General features: G+C 45.7%; 1 protein-coding gene across 7 annotated transcripts in view; it reads left to right on the top strand.

The window, feature by feature from the left end:
• The window catches only part of Epb41l4b (erythrocyte membrane protein band 4.1 like 4B), a 132,972-nt gene that overhangs the window by 47,211 nt on the left and 70,335 nt on the right, over window positions 1-15,426 (top strand). For all 7 annotated transcript variants that reach the window (XR_013438213.1, XM_078047926.1, XM_040283816.2 and 4 more), the window contains exons 3-12: window positions 650-692; window positions 1,495-1,573; window positions 3,569-3,613; window positions 5,427-5,479; window positions 10,241-10,361; window positions 11,766-11,853; window positions 12,014-12,102; window positions 12,405-12,474; window positions 12,568-12,737; window positions 14,925-15,034. Coding sequence is in view for 6 of the 7 variants with exons in the window: in XM_078047926.1 (XP_077904052.1) it covers window positions 650-692; window positions 1,495-1,573; window positions 3,569-3,613; window positions 5,427-5,479; window positions 10,241-10,361; window positions 11,766-11,853; window positions 12,014-12,102; window positions 12,405-12,474; window positions 12,568-12,737; window positions 14,925-15,034 (868 nt within the window). In the remaining variant the exon portion in view is untranslated. The remainder of the gene's footprint in view (window positions 1-649; window positions 693-1,494; window positions 1,574-3,568; window positions 3,614-5,426; window positions 5,480-10,240; window positions 10,362-11,765; window positions 11,854-12,013; window positions 12,103-12,404; window positions 12,475-12,567; window positions 12,738-14,924; window positions 15,035-15,426) is intronic.

The following is a 15,426-nucleotide window of genomic DNA, read 5'->3' as shown; positions in this document are numbered from 1 at the left end:
GAAGAAAATGGTTTTGCAATCTTTAGATGAGATTGAAGTAGTTCTCCTGGTAAAAACGAGAAGTGGAAATTCTGTCATTGGCCCCAGCAAAATCATCTTAGGCAGATTCCTGCCTGTTTTTCCATCTGTGGTGTGGGTCGATTTCCTGGCCAAAAAAATAAAGAGACTGTGAACTCTTTGGTTCTCTCATTTCAAAGTTTAGGGTGACAGAACTCCAAGGCTGAGGTATGACGGGGGATTATCTGCATTGTAGCTTGTACTTCTCTCTAGATTATGGAGACATGGAATTATTGGAGAAGATGATAATGTGAAAAACTCAAGGAAAAGGCAGTCAGTTGGTGGTTCCTTGCATTCGAAGGGACTTTACAGATGAGTTAAGTAAGGGGTTCTAAGTGCTTCCAGGCACCTCTTTGAAAGGCTTATGAAAACGGTGAGCTTCCTTACTGAATAATGCCCTTGGGTGCACAAGTGCAAAGTTTTCAATTCCACATCAAACAGATTGTAGATCCCCACCAAAGAACTCATGGCCTGACCGAGCCCCTGGTTTGGGAGGGTAGGACTGCCAGGTTTGTAAAGGGGGGGTAACCAGGAGAGCTTATAACCCTGCCGGTGAACTGCTCCTAAATGAAAACCTTTTCTTTTCTTTCAGCACTGGCTGGATCATTCCAAACCCATAAAAAAGCAGATGAAAAGTAAGTAAACAGAATTTAGCCTTCTTGTGTATTCCTTTAATTTGTGGATAAATTCCTTTGCCAAAGTTTTGAGGGTCTTAAGTATTCATTGTAACTGGGAAGCCTTTTTTTTTTTTTTTTAAAGAATGGATTTTAAATGGATGATTCTTAGTTTCTTAAAGCTGGCCAAAGATGAGAGCTTAACATTTGAATTTGAATTTTTAGTGAATGTTTAAAACCCAGCTATGTTCTCATTTGAAATCAGACACCTCTGCCAGTGAGAACTGACTAATGTGCTGTTCAGAAATGTGACATTGCACCTGCTAGATTCACTTCCTAATGAGTTACAAAGCAGGCTGGGCGAGTGGGCGCTCACTCCTTTACAGGTGTGGAACCCATTTCTCTATGCTGTTTATGCTTGGGGCATTTAAAGAAATATTTATTCTCTGAAAAATGCTGTAAGGTATTTCTTTATTTTCAGACAGCAGAACAGTTTCCTTTAGCCCACTTTGTACTTTGTAGAAACATAGGCTATCAGCTTGGAGCCTCTCGGTATCAGAGGTAAAAGTAAAATGCCAACTCTTCGTAATTCATCTGGAGCCTTCTGGTTTTCTGCCAGAATGAGGTTACCAGCTAAACTATCCTAAGCAACACGGAAGGCCATTTTGGTTTTCCAGACTAGGATTGAAAAGAATGTACTGGTGTTGTGTGCCCAGTTGTGCCCTCCACGTGGAGTGGCGAATGTGCTGTAGATTTAACGTGTTTTTCCTTTTTTCCATTCTGTGGGGAAAACATCTTCAACCCTCCGTCTCCAAATGTTTAGTTGGACCTGCTTATGCATTGCACTTTCGAGTTAAATACTATTCCTCAGAACCGAACAATCTTCGAGAAGAGTTTACAAGGTAAGACATAATGCAGAAGGTTCTGCCCCGTAACGCTGGCCTCACGTAGAATTTGTAGGTCTTCTAACTCATGGGTGTGCCTCTCTTTCCATTCACTTTCTGTACTTCTGAGCATGGGTTATTAGCATTTTCCCCTGGGTTTCTGTATTCTGTTGAAAATCCACAACTTTGCTTCATATGATATTTTTTTCTTTAATAGAAATCAGACTTATTCGTTTCCTCAGGCCATGGGTAAAGCGAATTGTTGTTCTGTGGAATTTTATTTCTGTCTCAGTGACAAAAAGGGAGAGCAGATACTGGGAGAATGCTTCTCAGTCCAGAATTGCCTTTTTGTTTTTAAGGGGCTGCAAAATAGTCCCTGGATGTCACAGTGAAGGCTACTTCCCTTTAAAGGCTCCTGCCCTAATTATGGCAGAGTTCTTAGAATCCCTTCATGTCACCCTTCAGCCTCCTTGAGTTCTTATGTGTTGTGTCTGCCTGTGCGTGTCTATCTCTTGGACTTCAGGAGCAGCATAGAAGCCAAGAGAACATACATAGTGAGGTGTTCCCCGCCAGCTACCCTTCCCTTGGTGAAATTCTCCACCAGCCTTCTGCTTTTGATATCCCAGAGTCTCCTTGTCCCTGTTTCTTGGGTGATGGATTGTAGTGGTGACACATATGCAACTGGGTGGTCCACGGTGATGGCCAGGAGCATGGAGATGACTTCCTAAGTAGTGCTTTAAAAACTGACCAGTGGTCACCATTGCCCCACTGGATGGGCCAACTGAACTTGTGAAGTTAGGTTTTCCTAGGAGAACTGGAAGTTCTGGCCATGTCGGCGTGCGTGGTGTCTTCCCTTGATAGGAATACCCAGTTAGTGTCCAGAATTTCACAGGTGAAGTCAGTGATGGTCAAGCACCTGTTGGGAAGCAGGAACATTCTGGAACGTACTAGAACCTGCAGTCGTTCCTCCCCCACCACTTGATTTCTGGGTCACCCACATTGTCCTATATTCATTCCACAGAAAGTGACAGCCCGCATTGTTTCCAAGGTTCATACAAATTAAATTACTGGAGTTTTGTTCCTCCTCAGAGTTCTTTGTGAAACATGCTGCTTCTAGCTGTCACCAAAGCCAGTGGTTTTTAAGCCAGGCTGTGTGAATCAGAAACACCTGGGAGGCTTTTGAACAAATCAGATTCCTGGGGACCACTCTTGCATGTAGGATTCCTGACTCCATAGGTATGGAGTAGAGCGTGGGCAGCTTTGGTTTTTACAAAGCGCTGCAAGTGGTACTGATGCCCACATCCTCCTGGTAAAAAAACAAAACAAAACCTACTTAAGCCGTTGCATCTGTTTTTTTTTTTTTTTTATCCTAAGTAAGCCTCACCTGTGTTATTGCTGCCTTCCTCCTAATTTTTTGTTCTCCCTGTAACCCATTGCAGTCCAATTCCAGGATCTTTCTTGTGTGAGTGTGCTCACATATATGTGGGTGAGTGTATGTTTGTGTGCCTGTTTTTTTTTTTTTTTTTTTTTTTTTGACGGTCTGCAGTTAGACTGCATCAGGAAGCAAAGCTCAGGCTGTTGATCACAGAATCCAGTCAGCTGCAAACTTGTTGATGTGATTCTGGAATCTGCCAGGTGGAGCTGGCGCAGCCCTAATCCAGTGGCTCCCCCTGCCTGTGTTAGTGGACACATCGCTTGCCTGTGTACCGAGTTCCATGGGCCTGTTTGGAGCATCAGAGGGGTTGTGGAGGCCTCATGGGACGGCCCACTGTTCCATGTTCCACCCCACAAGTATCTTATGGACTCCCTGCATGCACTACCTAGTTAGGTTCTGGGATGTCTTCCTGGAGCCAGGAGGAGATGCTTCCACCCAAGTTCTCATTTCATCTGGACTCCTTTTGGACAATGCACAACCCCAGGCTGTGTGCAGGGTGGGATCTATGATGGGAAGCTGGAGATTGGAGGTGGCTGGGAAAGAGTTACCCTCTGTTGACTTTTGTATATGTTTGTCAGGTACCTGTTTGTTTTACAACTCAGGCATGACATTCTCTCTGGAAAGTAAGTATGCTTTTGTTCTAACTCTTCACCCAGGATAGATCATGATGTATTTCAAAATATTTCACTGTTTTAACTCTTTTGCCCTTGTTCCCTTTTCAAAATTCAAAAAAAAAAGTGCACCAGGCATTGTAAAGTGAGTCTAATACTTGTATCACTGTCATTATCATCCTATTTTAAATGATTACTATATGGCTTGAAGCATTTCCAAGAGCATTTAATATCTTAAGTGATGTGTATTTGGGAATAATTCACTCCCTGATCACATCACTGCCCATTCATAATGGCTTTTTGTCGTATTTGCAAGCAAGATTCGTTATTAGTATGTATACACGTACAAGTATTTGGGTAGTCAAAAAGTTTCATTCGTCACCATCCACGTTGAAGTCATGGAAAGAGGTTGAGTTCTGATTTGGATAGAAAGAGGCTTAGCCATCTCATCTCATTTCCTTTCCCATCTTAAAAATGGTTTTTAAATACTAGGCTTCTGGCTATGCACAATGATTACTGAGCACAAGAAGCATTAGTTTGAAGTGGTTGATTTCGCATGCAATATTGGTGTATTTTAAAGATAAGATATTTCAACAGTCGTAGCTTTTACAATGTCATTTTTCAGCATAGGTATTAAATATTTTCTATTACATGAAAAACTAAGGCTGTATTGAGTCTGAGAAGTAATACCTGATGTTACTGACAAGAGTCCATTCTGATTCTGAATGTAAACCAAAGGAAATTTAAAATGTAATTTTGGAATTTGCAAACTCAATAGAATATGCATTATAAAAATTTCAATGAAATATCCTCTGTAGAATGAGTTGATTGTACAGTGTATACATTTGCCTTATTCAGCCATGCAATACAGACCTTTGGTTGGCATAAGTGTTATGAGTGTGTGTGTATTTTATCTCTTTCTCCATACTGTGCTCCTTATACTTAAGGCCTTGTGACTGTAGAAATTGTCTTTAGTTTAGAAAAATATTAATGGCAGCACCCTGCATTTGTACAGTACTTTGCAGTTTGCATGCACTTCTGCCTGATTTTCTATACTTCAAAGCAGGACGAGGTTCTAGTCCTGGTTGGATGACCTTGGGCAAGACCCCTGAATGCTTACTTCCTGATCTGTGAAATGGGAGATGGGGGACACTGGTCATACCCAGGGTTTACAAACTTGATGCATCGAACAGCTCAAATAATGTACATGAAAAGGCTTCAAAAACTATGAAGTGCTATACCAATGTATGTCATTATTATTTTTCTAACTAACTTTGAAATTATAAGTATGAATGAGATTACCAGATTGGCATTAACACATTTCTGTGGCTGTGCCTCAGTTATCCTGGCTAGAATCTAGCTGAGTGCACCCAGTATTAATTAGATATGGTGTCTGTGTGTTTACTGTTAACACTGCAGCCTTGTTTCAAGAAAGATTTAAGACAGCTTGAAAAGATGCATGTACTTTATTGATATGACAAAATAAATTTTAAAATAATAAGGCAAAGGAGAGGCTTTTCATTCAGTTTTCCAAACTTCCCCATTCTGGCCAAATTCAGTCAAGTTGCCCATGTGATTGATGAAAAGTAGACCTAGAATGGGTTATTTTACCATATGATGAGAACTGACTTTGGGAACTTTGTAGTTTAAGTCAGTTTGCATTCTTTAATACAGAGAGCAAAAATATAAACTGAGAACAAAAATCATTGCCTAGATATCACTGCTTTTTGAAGAATGGCTTTACCAGAATTTTATATAGTTACGGGTATGTAGCTTCATATTTAGAATTGATTTCTTTTCTTTTCTTTTTTTTTTTTCTTTCAAGATTGAAATGCCCCTATGAAACGGCTGTGGAATTAGCTGCTCTCTGTCTGCAAGGTACATTAATCTTTAGTAGTAATTAGCATTTTAATGTTATTACTTTTCATTTCAACAAATGAGTGTCTGTTGTGTGCTAGGTCCAGTGCTCTACTTTGTCCCAGGATATAAATGAATATGACATGGTCTCTGTCCCCAGGTAGCTTGCAGTCCAGTGAGGGAGGCAGATGCAGGAGACAGAAAGGTTCCACCAGGAGCAAAGACACGTGGGACACTCAGAAGAGGCAGGGTCACGTGGAGAGGGAGATGACTCAAGGAACCAAGGCACGAAACAAAGTGCAGAGAGGGGCTGGGGTGTAGCTCAGTGGTAGAGCGTGTCCCTAGCATGCACACGACCCTGGGATCCATCCCCAGCACCCCCCCAACAAAAAAAAAAAAAAAAAAGAAGCAGCAGCACCCCAGTGAGGAAGTAGCAAGAGTTGAATGATATGGCAGAGAGGGGTCAGGATGGCCTCAGACCCCACTTAAAAAGCATGAACTGCATGCCCTGCTGGCTGTAGGAGAGAGGGGTTGGAGTGGGACCAAGACCATGGCTGAGATGCAGTGAGAGGAGCTGCTGTAATAGGGAGATGAATAGGGCCGGTGGTTATGCGTGTACCCCAAAAGCCAGCCTTGATAGTACAGGAAGGCAGACCTGGTGATTAGACTTGGGTGTTGAGAGAGAAGTCAGAGAGCTGAGTCACAGGCTGCTTCCTAGGGTGGGCGGCGGCAGTGGTGAGCAGTTGAGGAAGAGCTAGGCCCCCCGTGGAGGAGACAGCCTGCCTAGGACCCCTGGGCCTAGAGGTGCCGGAAGCAGCAGCAGTGTCTCCGAGTCTGTGTGTGGCTCTTGCACAGGTCAGGCTGGAAGCGTTGCTGCAGGTCATTGGCACACGGGCAGAACTGAACAGCAAGACATCTGCCTGCTAGATTGTCAGCACGGGCTGTTCATCCCTGGGGTGCATTGGCAGATCATGGTTTAAAATACCCAAGAAGCACTTGCTAAAGTCCCTAGCTAATTAAGAGAAGACTAATGTGTAGCTGCATATGTGGGGGATTTCATTAGCACATCAGATAGACATATGCCGTGGACTCGTTGATCAGTGTGTTTGTGGGCTTCTATTGGAGGATGAATTATGATGTGTTCATTCATAATTAGTATTTGTGAATACCATAACAAGATTTGGCTTCCCACTTTTGTGTTCTACCAATTTTTAAAAGTTAATCCAAGAAGTTTTTTTTTTTTTTCAAATTATAAAATTAGTACATGCTTATTAAAAGGCAGGTAAAAAAAAGAAAGTAACCCCCTGTCCAGCCACCCACCGGTCACCAGAGTTTCTATGAGTTTTGAGTGGATTTTTAAGAAATGTAAGTCTGATCAGTCCTATACACATTTTCTGTATGTTTTTTACTCTGTATTTTAAAATTTTTTTTAAATATATATATTTTTAGTTGTAGGTGGACACAATACCTTTATTTTATTTTTATGTGGTGCTGAGGATCAAACCCAGTGCATCAAGCATGTTAGGTGATCGCTCTACCACCGAGCCACAACCCCAGCCCTTTACTCTGTATTTTTAGTGCATTTTGCCGTGTTTACACTCAAAGGTAGGAAGCTCTGTTCCTGGGTCACCTCAAGTCCTACTTCTAATGGGGCTTGACATATGGTGGACAGATACTCACTAAGTGTGGAATGATTTGAAAGGATACAGCTGGAGAGACCCCATTTTGAAGGGGTACCTCCTGTGTGGTCTGCCGGCACTGGTAGTAGAGGTGTGATAGTGTCATTCATAGCCATGATGGATCAGGTCCAGGGAGACTGCCACAGGATATGTGTGGCTTGGGGAGTGTCAACAGCCTGTCAGCTCTGGCCAGGGAGAGACTTCACCAGCGTAGCCTGTGGCCTTCTTTCCCCTGAGAGCTGAGCTGTCCCATGAGGCTCGGCAGCCCAGCACGAGGTGTCAGGGTGTTTTGGTGAAATGAAAGCATCATGTCAGCCCTGCAGGTTTTCTCCTCAGGCCATTGGCACGATGTTGCAGCTTGCATACTGTCCTGAATGATTAGAGGCCTGGGCACACTCACAGCAGCACCATGCCCCCACCTCTGATGGAGCAGCCCAACACTCGGAGTCTGGCTCCAGCTGAACCCTCTGTCTTGCCCCCAGCAGAGGCAGACGGAAGATCAGCTGCCCGTGAGCCTTTCTTGGAAAGATCACCCATTTGAGCTGGAGCCATAACATTAGTATAATTTAAGATGCAATCATTCTGTCAGTTTCAAGTAAAAAGACTTGGAAGATGTCGACACACACGGGAAAGCCCTTGTCACATCTGTCCCCGAGCCTCTCCCCCACCCCATCTCCTGGTAAATGCTGAAGCCTGCTGGCTGCTTCAGCCTAGCATTTTGCCCTGGTCTCTGATCACTCAAGCAACTCTGTGGGTCTGAGTCAAATGAAGGGTTGTGTTTCCTCCCCCGTGTGAGCTTTGAAGACATGTCTTGCCACTGTTGTCCTTGTATCGGTGGTACCTCCTGAGTTGTGATACAGTGGCCCTGCACGGAGGCTTGTGCTGCTTGGGGAATAATTTTGTGGTAGACTTGAAAATTGATCCAAGTAAAAGGAACAACAACAAAAAAAAAAAAAAAAAAAGGAGTGGAGGAAGATGAATAAGACAGTCATTTTTTATTTGCCTGTGGTCTTTTCTGGTCCTTATTGGAACAATTCCCATTTTTCAGTTAAGGCTTAGAGACCCAGAGAGGTTAAGTGGCTTGCCCGAAGTCACATAGCTAGTACATGGTGGATTTGGGATTCAAGCTCTCCCATGTCTGGACTGTGCCCATGACCCTCCACCCTTCTTGGAGTTGGAGGCTTGCAGCAGAGGCTGGAGCCCAGTGAGGTGTCAAGTTCTACCAGATTCTTGAAAGGCAGACATGCTACCTCCAAATAGCACCAAGCGCTCAGGCCTTCTATAGTGCAATAAGGGCGAGGTCGGATGCTGGCCCCATGCCTAGTCTGAGCACAGCCGGGAGACCTTGTCATTGGCTTCTCTCTGGTGCTCAGTGATGTCAGTAGCACAGTTAGTCCCATCCCATCTGCAGTACCACTAGATGTAGGGCTCTGTTGCCTCATGTTGGCTAGTAGGTGCAGGAAAGGGCGGTTGATGACAAGGGAGTCTTTCTAGACCACACAGCCCCTCTGGATGTCCAGGGACCTGGTTTCATAGCAGCCTCTTGGACAGAGGTCAGTGGTGGCCTCCAGCAGTGGGGAACCAAGCTCTACCCTTTTGGGACAAATAGTGTTTCCAGAGCAGTCTTCATCTGTGCCTTTGCCCAAGGTACCAAGGGCTGCACTCCCTGACCAAGACTCTCCCGGGCCATGGACCTAGTGTGCAGATGAGGGGCAGCAGGAGGGGGACTTTCCGCAGGCCCTGGCCCATGTACAAGCTTCTTGTACAAGCTCCTCACTGTCCATCTGCGTTTGGTATCACTGCTTCCTTGGTGTAGTCAAGAGTATTTTTTCTACTCTGAAAGGCAGCTGGAGTCCCTCCTTGGAAGAGAGAATGTGGGATTGGGCTCTCAGAAGCCCATGCTGTCTGGGCATGGCCTAATAGGTGATGGACAGGATTGCTGGGTACGAAGTGAGTTGCTGTCCCTGGACTGTTCAGGCACCTAGGCCTGCTTTGGTTTGTTGGTGAAGTTGGTGTGTGAAGCAGAGGTTCTCAAGAACATGTTCCAGGTCAGCCACATCAGCATCATCTGGGAAATGCAAATTCTGGGCCTCCTTCCAGACCTACAGAAACTCTGAGTGTGGGGCCCAGCAGTGTAGGTTTTAGGAGCTCACCAGGCGATTCTGATGCACCTTCAAGTTCCAAAACTGTTGGAGATCAGTACTTTCCCAAGGGAAGTGTACATGGGTCCTCTAGGCCTCTTGGGACAAGGCGGGCTTTGCCTGGGTCGTTTTGGGGTGGGGCCTGGAAGTGTGCATTTCACACAAATGGGCTGTGCTGCTAGTCTGTGGACCATACTCTGTGTTGCCAGGAATTGGAGGAAACTGAAGGAGTCCTTTTTATTCTGGGGTCTGCAGAGGCTGGGTGGGGAGAGGTGACTTTCTCATTTATGTCTGGAGGGACAAGCCACCTATGTCCTTGGGGCCTCCATTCTGTGGCAAAAGCAAGGACCATGCAGCACGCTTTGGGCTTTCTGCTGGCATCGCTGCCTCTGCTGCTTCCCTTTCTGCACAGCCGCCTCCCCCCAGGTTCTGCCCACTTTGCTGCAGTTGCTCCTGCAGCCATCGCACCGCCTCTCCCTCCCCCCTTCCCTCCTTGTTTTCTCCCTTGGATTCTGTATGTACCAAATTCTTGATCCGTTCTCTCCAGCACTGCAGGCCCTGAAGCGCTGCTCTCACCTGCCCTTAACAAGCACCTTGTGCCGTGGATATTGCTGGGCAGATCCTCATTCCCTACAATTGGCTTTTATTGCAAATGCGGGGCTCTGCCACTTCTCTGGGAAAATGCAATCAGGGCCTCCCTGGATGGGAGAAATAGTCAGGGAAAAGAGTAATAACCAAGATGATGGTGTATCACCCAATGGGGAGGGCATCGGAATGATTCTTGGGGATTTTGAGTGTACATATGACTACTAAGTGAGGCCTCAGTCCTCCTGAAAAGAGAGAGCTATACTTCAGGGGGTACTTGTGCTTCGTAATCATGCAAAATGCCTTTGGACTTGGCTGCAGCAATAACGGGAAGTATTCACTGTCTCCTCTTTTCCTCCCTTTTATGAACCTTGCAGCAGAGCTTGGGGAGTGCGAACTTCCGGAACACACACCAGAGCTTGTGTCTGAGTTTCGGTTCATTCCAAATCAGACAGAAGCGATGGAATTTGATATCTTCCAGAGATGGAAAGAGTGCAGGTACCTGGATGCGCCCCTCTCGCATTCTGATCTGTTTATTCATCTTGTCCTGTGTGTGTGTCGGACTCTCTTGTCCACTGTAGAATTGCTTAGTTGATGACCAAGAGACAGCAAGCAGCTCCTGCTCTGCTGTGCTTCCTCCACACCTGTGTTCCCAGGGGCCCTCCTGCCATCTCTTTTCTGAGAGAGATGCAGCAAGAACCAAACCATAGTCTCTCTCTCTCCCTCTGAAGTAGAGATTCGCTTGTTGTTGCCAAGAGTGCCGCCACCGTCCTGGCAGTACCCCAAGTTTCCCAGCAAGATGGCAGTGCCCCCCACACTCTCACACACCTTGGTTACTGGTGACCCTGACCTGAACCTTCTAGAGCAAACCTTTTAAAAACACAAGTGGAGCATCCCTAACTCTGAAAGACCCAACTAGGAAACTTTATGATCACCAACATGACACCTTGGAAAAATTCCACACCTGACTTCATGGGACAGGGCACAGTCAAAACGCAGGAACCGTAAAAACAGTGTTTAAAATTACCTTCAGGCTAGGTGCATAGTATGTGTATGAAACATAAATGAACTTCACGTCTAGACTTGGGTCCCCTCCCCAAGATATCTCCTCACCTATAGGCAAGCTTTCCAGAATCTGCACATGTCTGAAATCGGAAACCCTTCTGACCTTGCGTGTTTCAGATGAGCAGTGTCCAGTCTTGTAGTCCTGTCATGTAGGAGTCCCCGCAGTTGAGACTGTGTGCTGTGCTGTGTAGTATTTCAGGAAGCATGGCCTCACACCTAAAGCCGGCCATGTCATTTATGTCTCTGGTTCCTCCCCGGCAGCCCCTGCCCTGATCTAACCCGGTTGAACCCCACTCACTGCTTCCCCCCATACCACCCTGTTGCTCTCAGACCTGAAACTTGGTATGGCCTCCTATATGTAGCCCCTCAGTCCTTCTGAAAATCCCAGTGACTTCATTGTTGTTGGTAATGGAAGGTGACATGAGTGCAATCTCATTCTGTCATTGACGCAGGTTAGAACTGTGTGGCTCTGGAGTGCTCCCACCACCCACCCCCTCACACACCCGTACAGCCTCCCGCCCTGCAGGAAGCCCTTGGCAGCAGCCTGTTGTGTGTCCTTCCCACCCTTTTCCTTTGTGTTTAAATATATATTTCTATACACACACAAAACAAAAAACCAAAAACCTGTTTTCTAAAGTGACCCCCTTATAAGCACAGTCCTCTGATCTTCCTATTCAGTAACAGTATGTTCTTGGAGATCTTTTCGGTCAGTAGAACTGCCCCCCCCCACCCCTGTTGCTGTCATTGCTGTGTGACCTTGCACAGTGTGGAGTGCCCTCCAGAACCCCGTGGGTGTGCGAGTCCCCGTTTACGTGTGTTTCTGTTGGTTTTTCTAAGGGGAAAGAGCCCTGCCCAGGCGGAACTCTCCTATCTGAATAAAGCGAAGTGGCTGGAAATGTATGGGGTAGACATGCACATTGTCAGGGTAAGGACTGCCGCGTTTGAGTCGTTTGCTTTTGCTCTTACTGAAAAGTATGTAAACGGTGTGTCAACAAAGTAACTTGTGGTGAGGGAACTGTTTTTGCATTCTGCTCTGTGACGACCTGTTAGAACCCTCTACCGATTGTCACTTCGTTTGTTTGTAGGGAAGAGATGGCTGTGAATATTCTCTTGGACTGACCCCGACAGGCATATTAATCTTTGAAGGAGCTAACAAAATAGGCTTATTCTTTTGGTAATTTAGTTTTGTCTAATATTAAAATGTCTTTTCCTATTTTTGTGGTGGAGTCTATGTGATGGATGATTATGGAGGGATATACAACACCCAGATTTGTTTTTAAAATCACACCATCCTTTTCTCATTGTGGGGGTGTGGCAATGACCCTGAAACCTCTGGATAATCACATGTAAATGAATGAATGATTTTTTTTTTTCTTAGCCAATCTAAGCTTTAAAAGTAGACAGGAAACTGCTGTTTGATGTGTAGATCATTTTACCGCAGACTGTGCTTTTTTAAAATGCTTTCTCTCTGATCAGGCCTAAAATTACCAAAATGGATTTTAAAAAGAGCAAACTGACACTCGTGGTGGTGGAGGATGATGACCAGGTAGGCCTTGCTCCCCGTCGGTCTTCCTTGCTGTGAACAGCCCTGCTTTGATGTGACAGATACCCCACCGGGACCCTGTGCTTGCTCTCTCAGGGCCGTGAGCAAGAGCACACCTTTGTGTTCCGGTTGGACAGTGCCCGGACCTGCAAGCATCTGTGGAAGTGTGCTGTGGAGCACCACGCCTTCTTCCGCCTGCGCACGCCGGGAAACAGCAAGTCCGCCAGATCGGACTTCATCAGGCTGGGCTCCCGCTTCAGGTTCAGGTGGGGCCGCCTTGTGATGTGGGTGAGGTGTTTCAGAGGAAGGCAGCTGCTTTCCTTTGTGAACCCAGCAATTTGGGTCTTCATAGGTCCCGTCTCCACTTCCTTCCTATGCTCTGACCATCAGGTGAGCCATTGAAGCTCTTTTGGCCTCATTGATAAAATGGAACTAAAGCAGGTTGAAGGTCCCTTATCCAAAATGCTTGGGGGAAAAAAAGAAAGAAAGAAAAAAAAAATGCTTGAGTACAGAAAGGTAGATTTTGGAGCTTTTCAGATTTTGGAATATTTGCCTATTTGATTTTGCAAATATTTGAGTCTCAACACCCAAAAAGTTAGGAATTTGGGAGCACTTTGGATTTTCGAATTAGGGATGCTCGACCTACAGTAACAAAATTATTTGTAGCTGGACTGCAATTAGAGCTATGCTGTCCAGTATAGTAGCCACTAGCTACGTGGAGCTATTTCAATTAATGGATAGTTAATAAACTTTAAAATGTAGTTCCTTGGCCTCACCAGCCACACGTGAGGTGCTTGGTAGCCTCATGGCAACAGTGGCTACTTATTGGGCAGGGCTGACTGGGCATAGCGTCATTGTTCACAGTTCTTTTGGACAGCACTATGCTAGAACTCTTCATGTATCCACACTTACTCATTACAGCAGCCTTAATAATGAGGCAGATTGGCTATCCCCAGTTTTTAGACAAGGAAACCAGGGCTCAAACTCTCACACAAACATGGTAGTGCAGATTCTCGACCTGACAATGCAGTTCTTATATCTCCAACCCCTAGTAGCAATCTTCTTTCCCCTGCCAATGTCAAGAAATTTGGTTATGATTAAGAATGAAAGCAGATGTCTGTATATGTGTGTCTCCATCTCCCCTAGGGTCGTCTCAGTAAATATTAGAATCTGACAAGAGCCTGAAGACATAGAGAGCCTATTCTGATATATTTTTACTTACGATTCTAAGACCATGTCTTTCTCTAAGTGCATGAAAACTCCCTGGGGTTTGTCAAAAAGGAGAAAGTATGGCCTTACCGAGACCTTTGTTGTCAGCCTGTGAGCGTGCACACCTCTGTGTGAGGCCTTGGAGTGTGCATTTTCAGTGTGCTCCCAGAGTTGACTTTTGAGACACATGTGTAGGTCTGAGAACCTCAGTGATGAGATGTAAAACTTCACATGGTTTCATAACCTCTACCCACACATGGCATGTCCCTGAACTCTGTTTAAAATGCCAAAAGATTTGCTCATTTCAGATTTATCTACTGTGCAAGGAAACGGCTGTGCACTTCTGTTTAAAGAATTATTTTGTTTGAATGTATTTTTAAATGCTCCAAGAGGGGGAAAAAAATAAAAAGACCAAGTCCTTTTGAGAAAGAATCGAATCACAGGGCTCTTGGAGGATGGAAATGTCAGATGGCAGAGGCTCCGCAGAGCCGCTCCGTGGTCTGCTGGGGTGGGGGGTGGGGAGGGCAATGAGGAGCGGGGGTGGTTGCCAAGCAGGCTTGCTCCCTCCTGGGAGGAAACTCCCCCAGAATTTGGCCTGTACCTAGTGTCCTCTGGTTTTCAAGGAGAACTGTAGAAGGAAGGGAAGCTTTGAGATGAGGTTGCCCCTTGGAGACACGCAGAGCAGGTGGTTGTGTGTCTCCTTCCATCTGATAAGTCATAAACCAGTAGCAGCTGGAATGAAGCCGTGATGGTAGATCAGCAGAGTACAGCTATCCCTCCTGGAAGCTGCAGCCAAAGTCATCGAATCCCAGAAAGCCCTGGTGAGATAAATACTGTTTCCCGTGGCATGGCAAGAGAAGCCGAGGTGCAGTGAAGGGGTCATTGGTAACAGCCTTCGAAAAGATGAGTTAAATGTCTACACAGCATGTTCCATTGAAAGGGTATTTTGTGTGCTAATCAACATTCTCTTAGCCAATGTTCCAGGTACTCAGACCTGCTTGGTTTTTGCAGCCAAGTGGCTGGTACTTAAATTGCAGGTTTTATCTTTGGAGAGAGATACTTTCCCCTGTCACATAGCCTGGATTTGGCAAATGTGATTTTGTTTCCAAATAGAAAGCTTAAACTTAGTGTGTCTTTCCCAGGAAAGTATAGCGGTGCCCCTGAATATACAAACTCGCTTCCAAATGTGTATGGTGTGCTGAGATTCTGATAATGGTAACATGTAAACAAATGTTCATTCCCAGTGGGCGGACGGAGTATCAAGCTACGCACGGCGCCCGTTTACGAAGAACCAGCACCTTCGAGAGGAAGCCCAGTAAACGCTACCCATCCCGGAGACATTCCACCTTCAAAGGTTCTGCAGTTTTATTCTGTCTCGGCATTTTTCAGCACAGCTCAGTGGGTCAAGCCCTGAGGAGCTGGCTCCAGCAGCCTGAGAGGAACTCGCTGCAGTTCTGCTCTATCATCCTGAAACCTTTCAAAGAGGTCCTGGGCCTTTCTCTGGGCGGGGTCAGGGCTTCTGCTGTCCTGCAGTCTTTAGCCGGCCCCTTGCACATGCCCACTTGCTCTCCCCCAGGTCCATCATTCTTTTTGTGTGCCTCTCTGCTTCTTTTAGACCTGGGACCTCAGCAGCATGACAGGTGAACACCTGTCTTGTTTATAGAAGGTGCTGTGTCCCTTCTCGCCACCATCTTGTCATGTCTGGTGGGGGATACCAGGTTCTTATTAACCAAAATTCAACTGCAT

This window comes from Ictidomys tridecemlineatus, chromosome 4 (assembly GCF_052094955.1).
Source record: "Ictidomys tridecemlineatus isolate mIctTri1 chromosome 4, mIctTri1.hap1, whole genome shotgun sequence".
Taxonomy (NCBI): domain Eukaryota; kingdom Metazoa; phylum Chordata; class Mammalia; order Rodentia; family Sciuridae; genus Ictidomys; species Ictidomys tridecemlineatus.
This window is presented reverse-complemented; position numbering and strand designations above follow the sequence as displayed.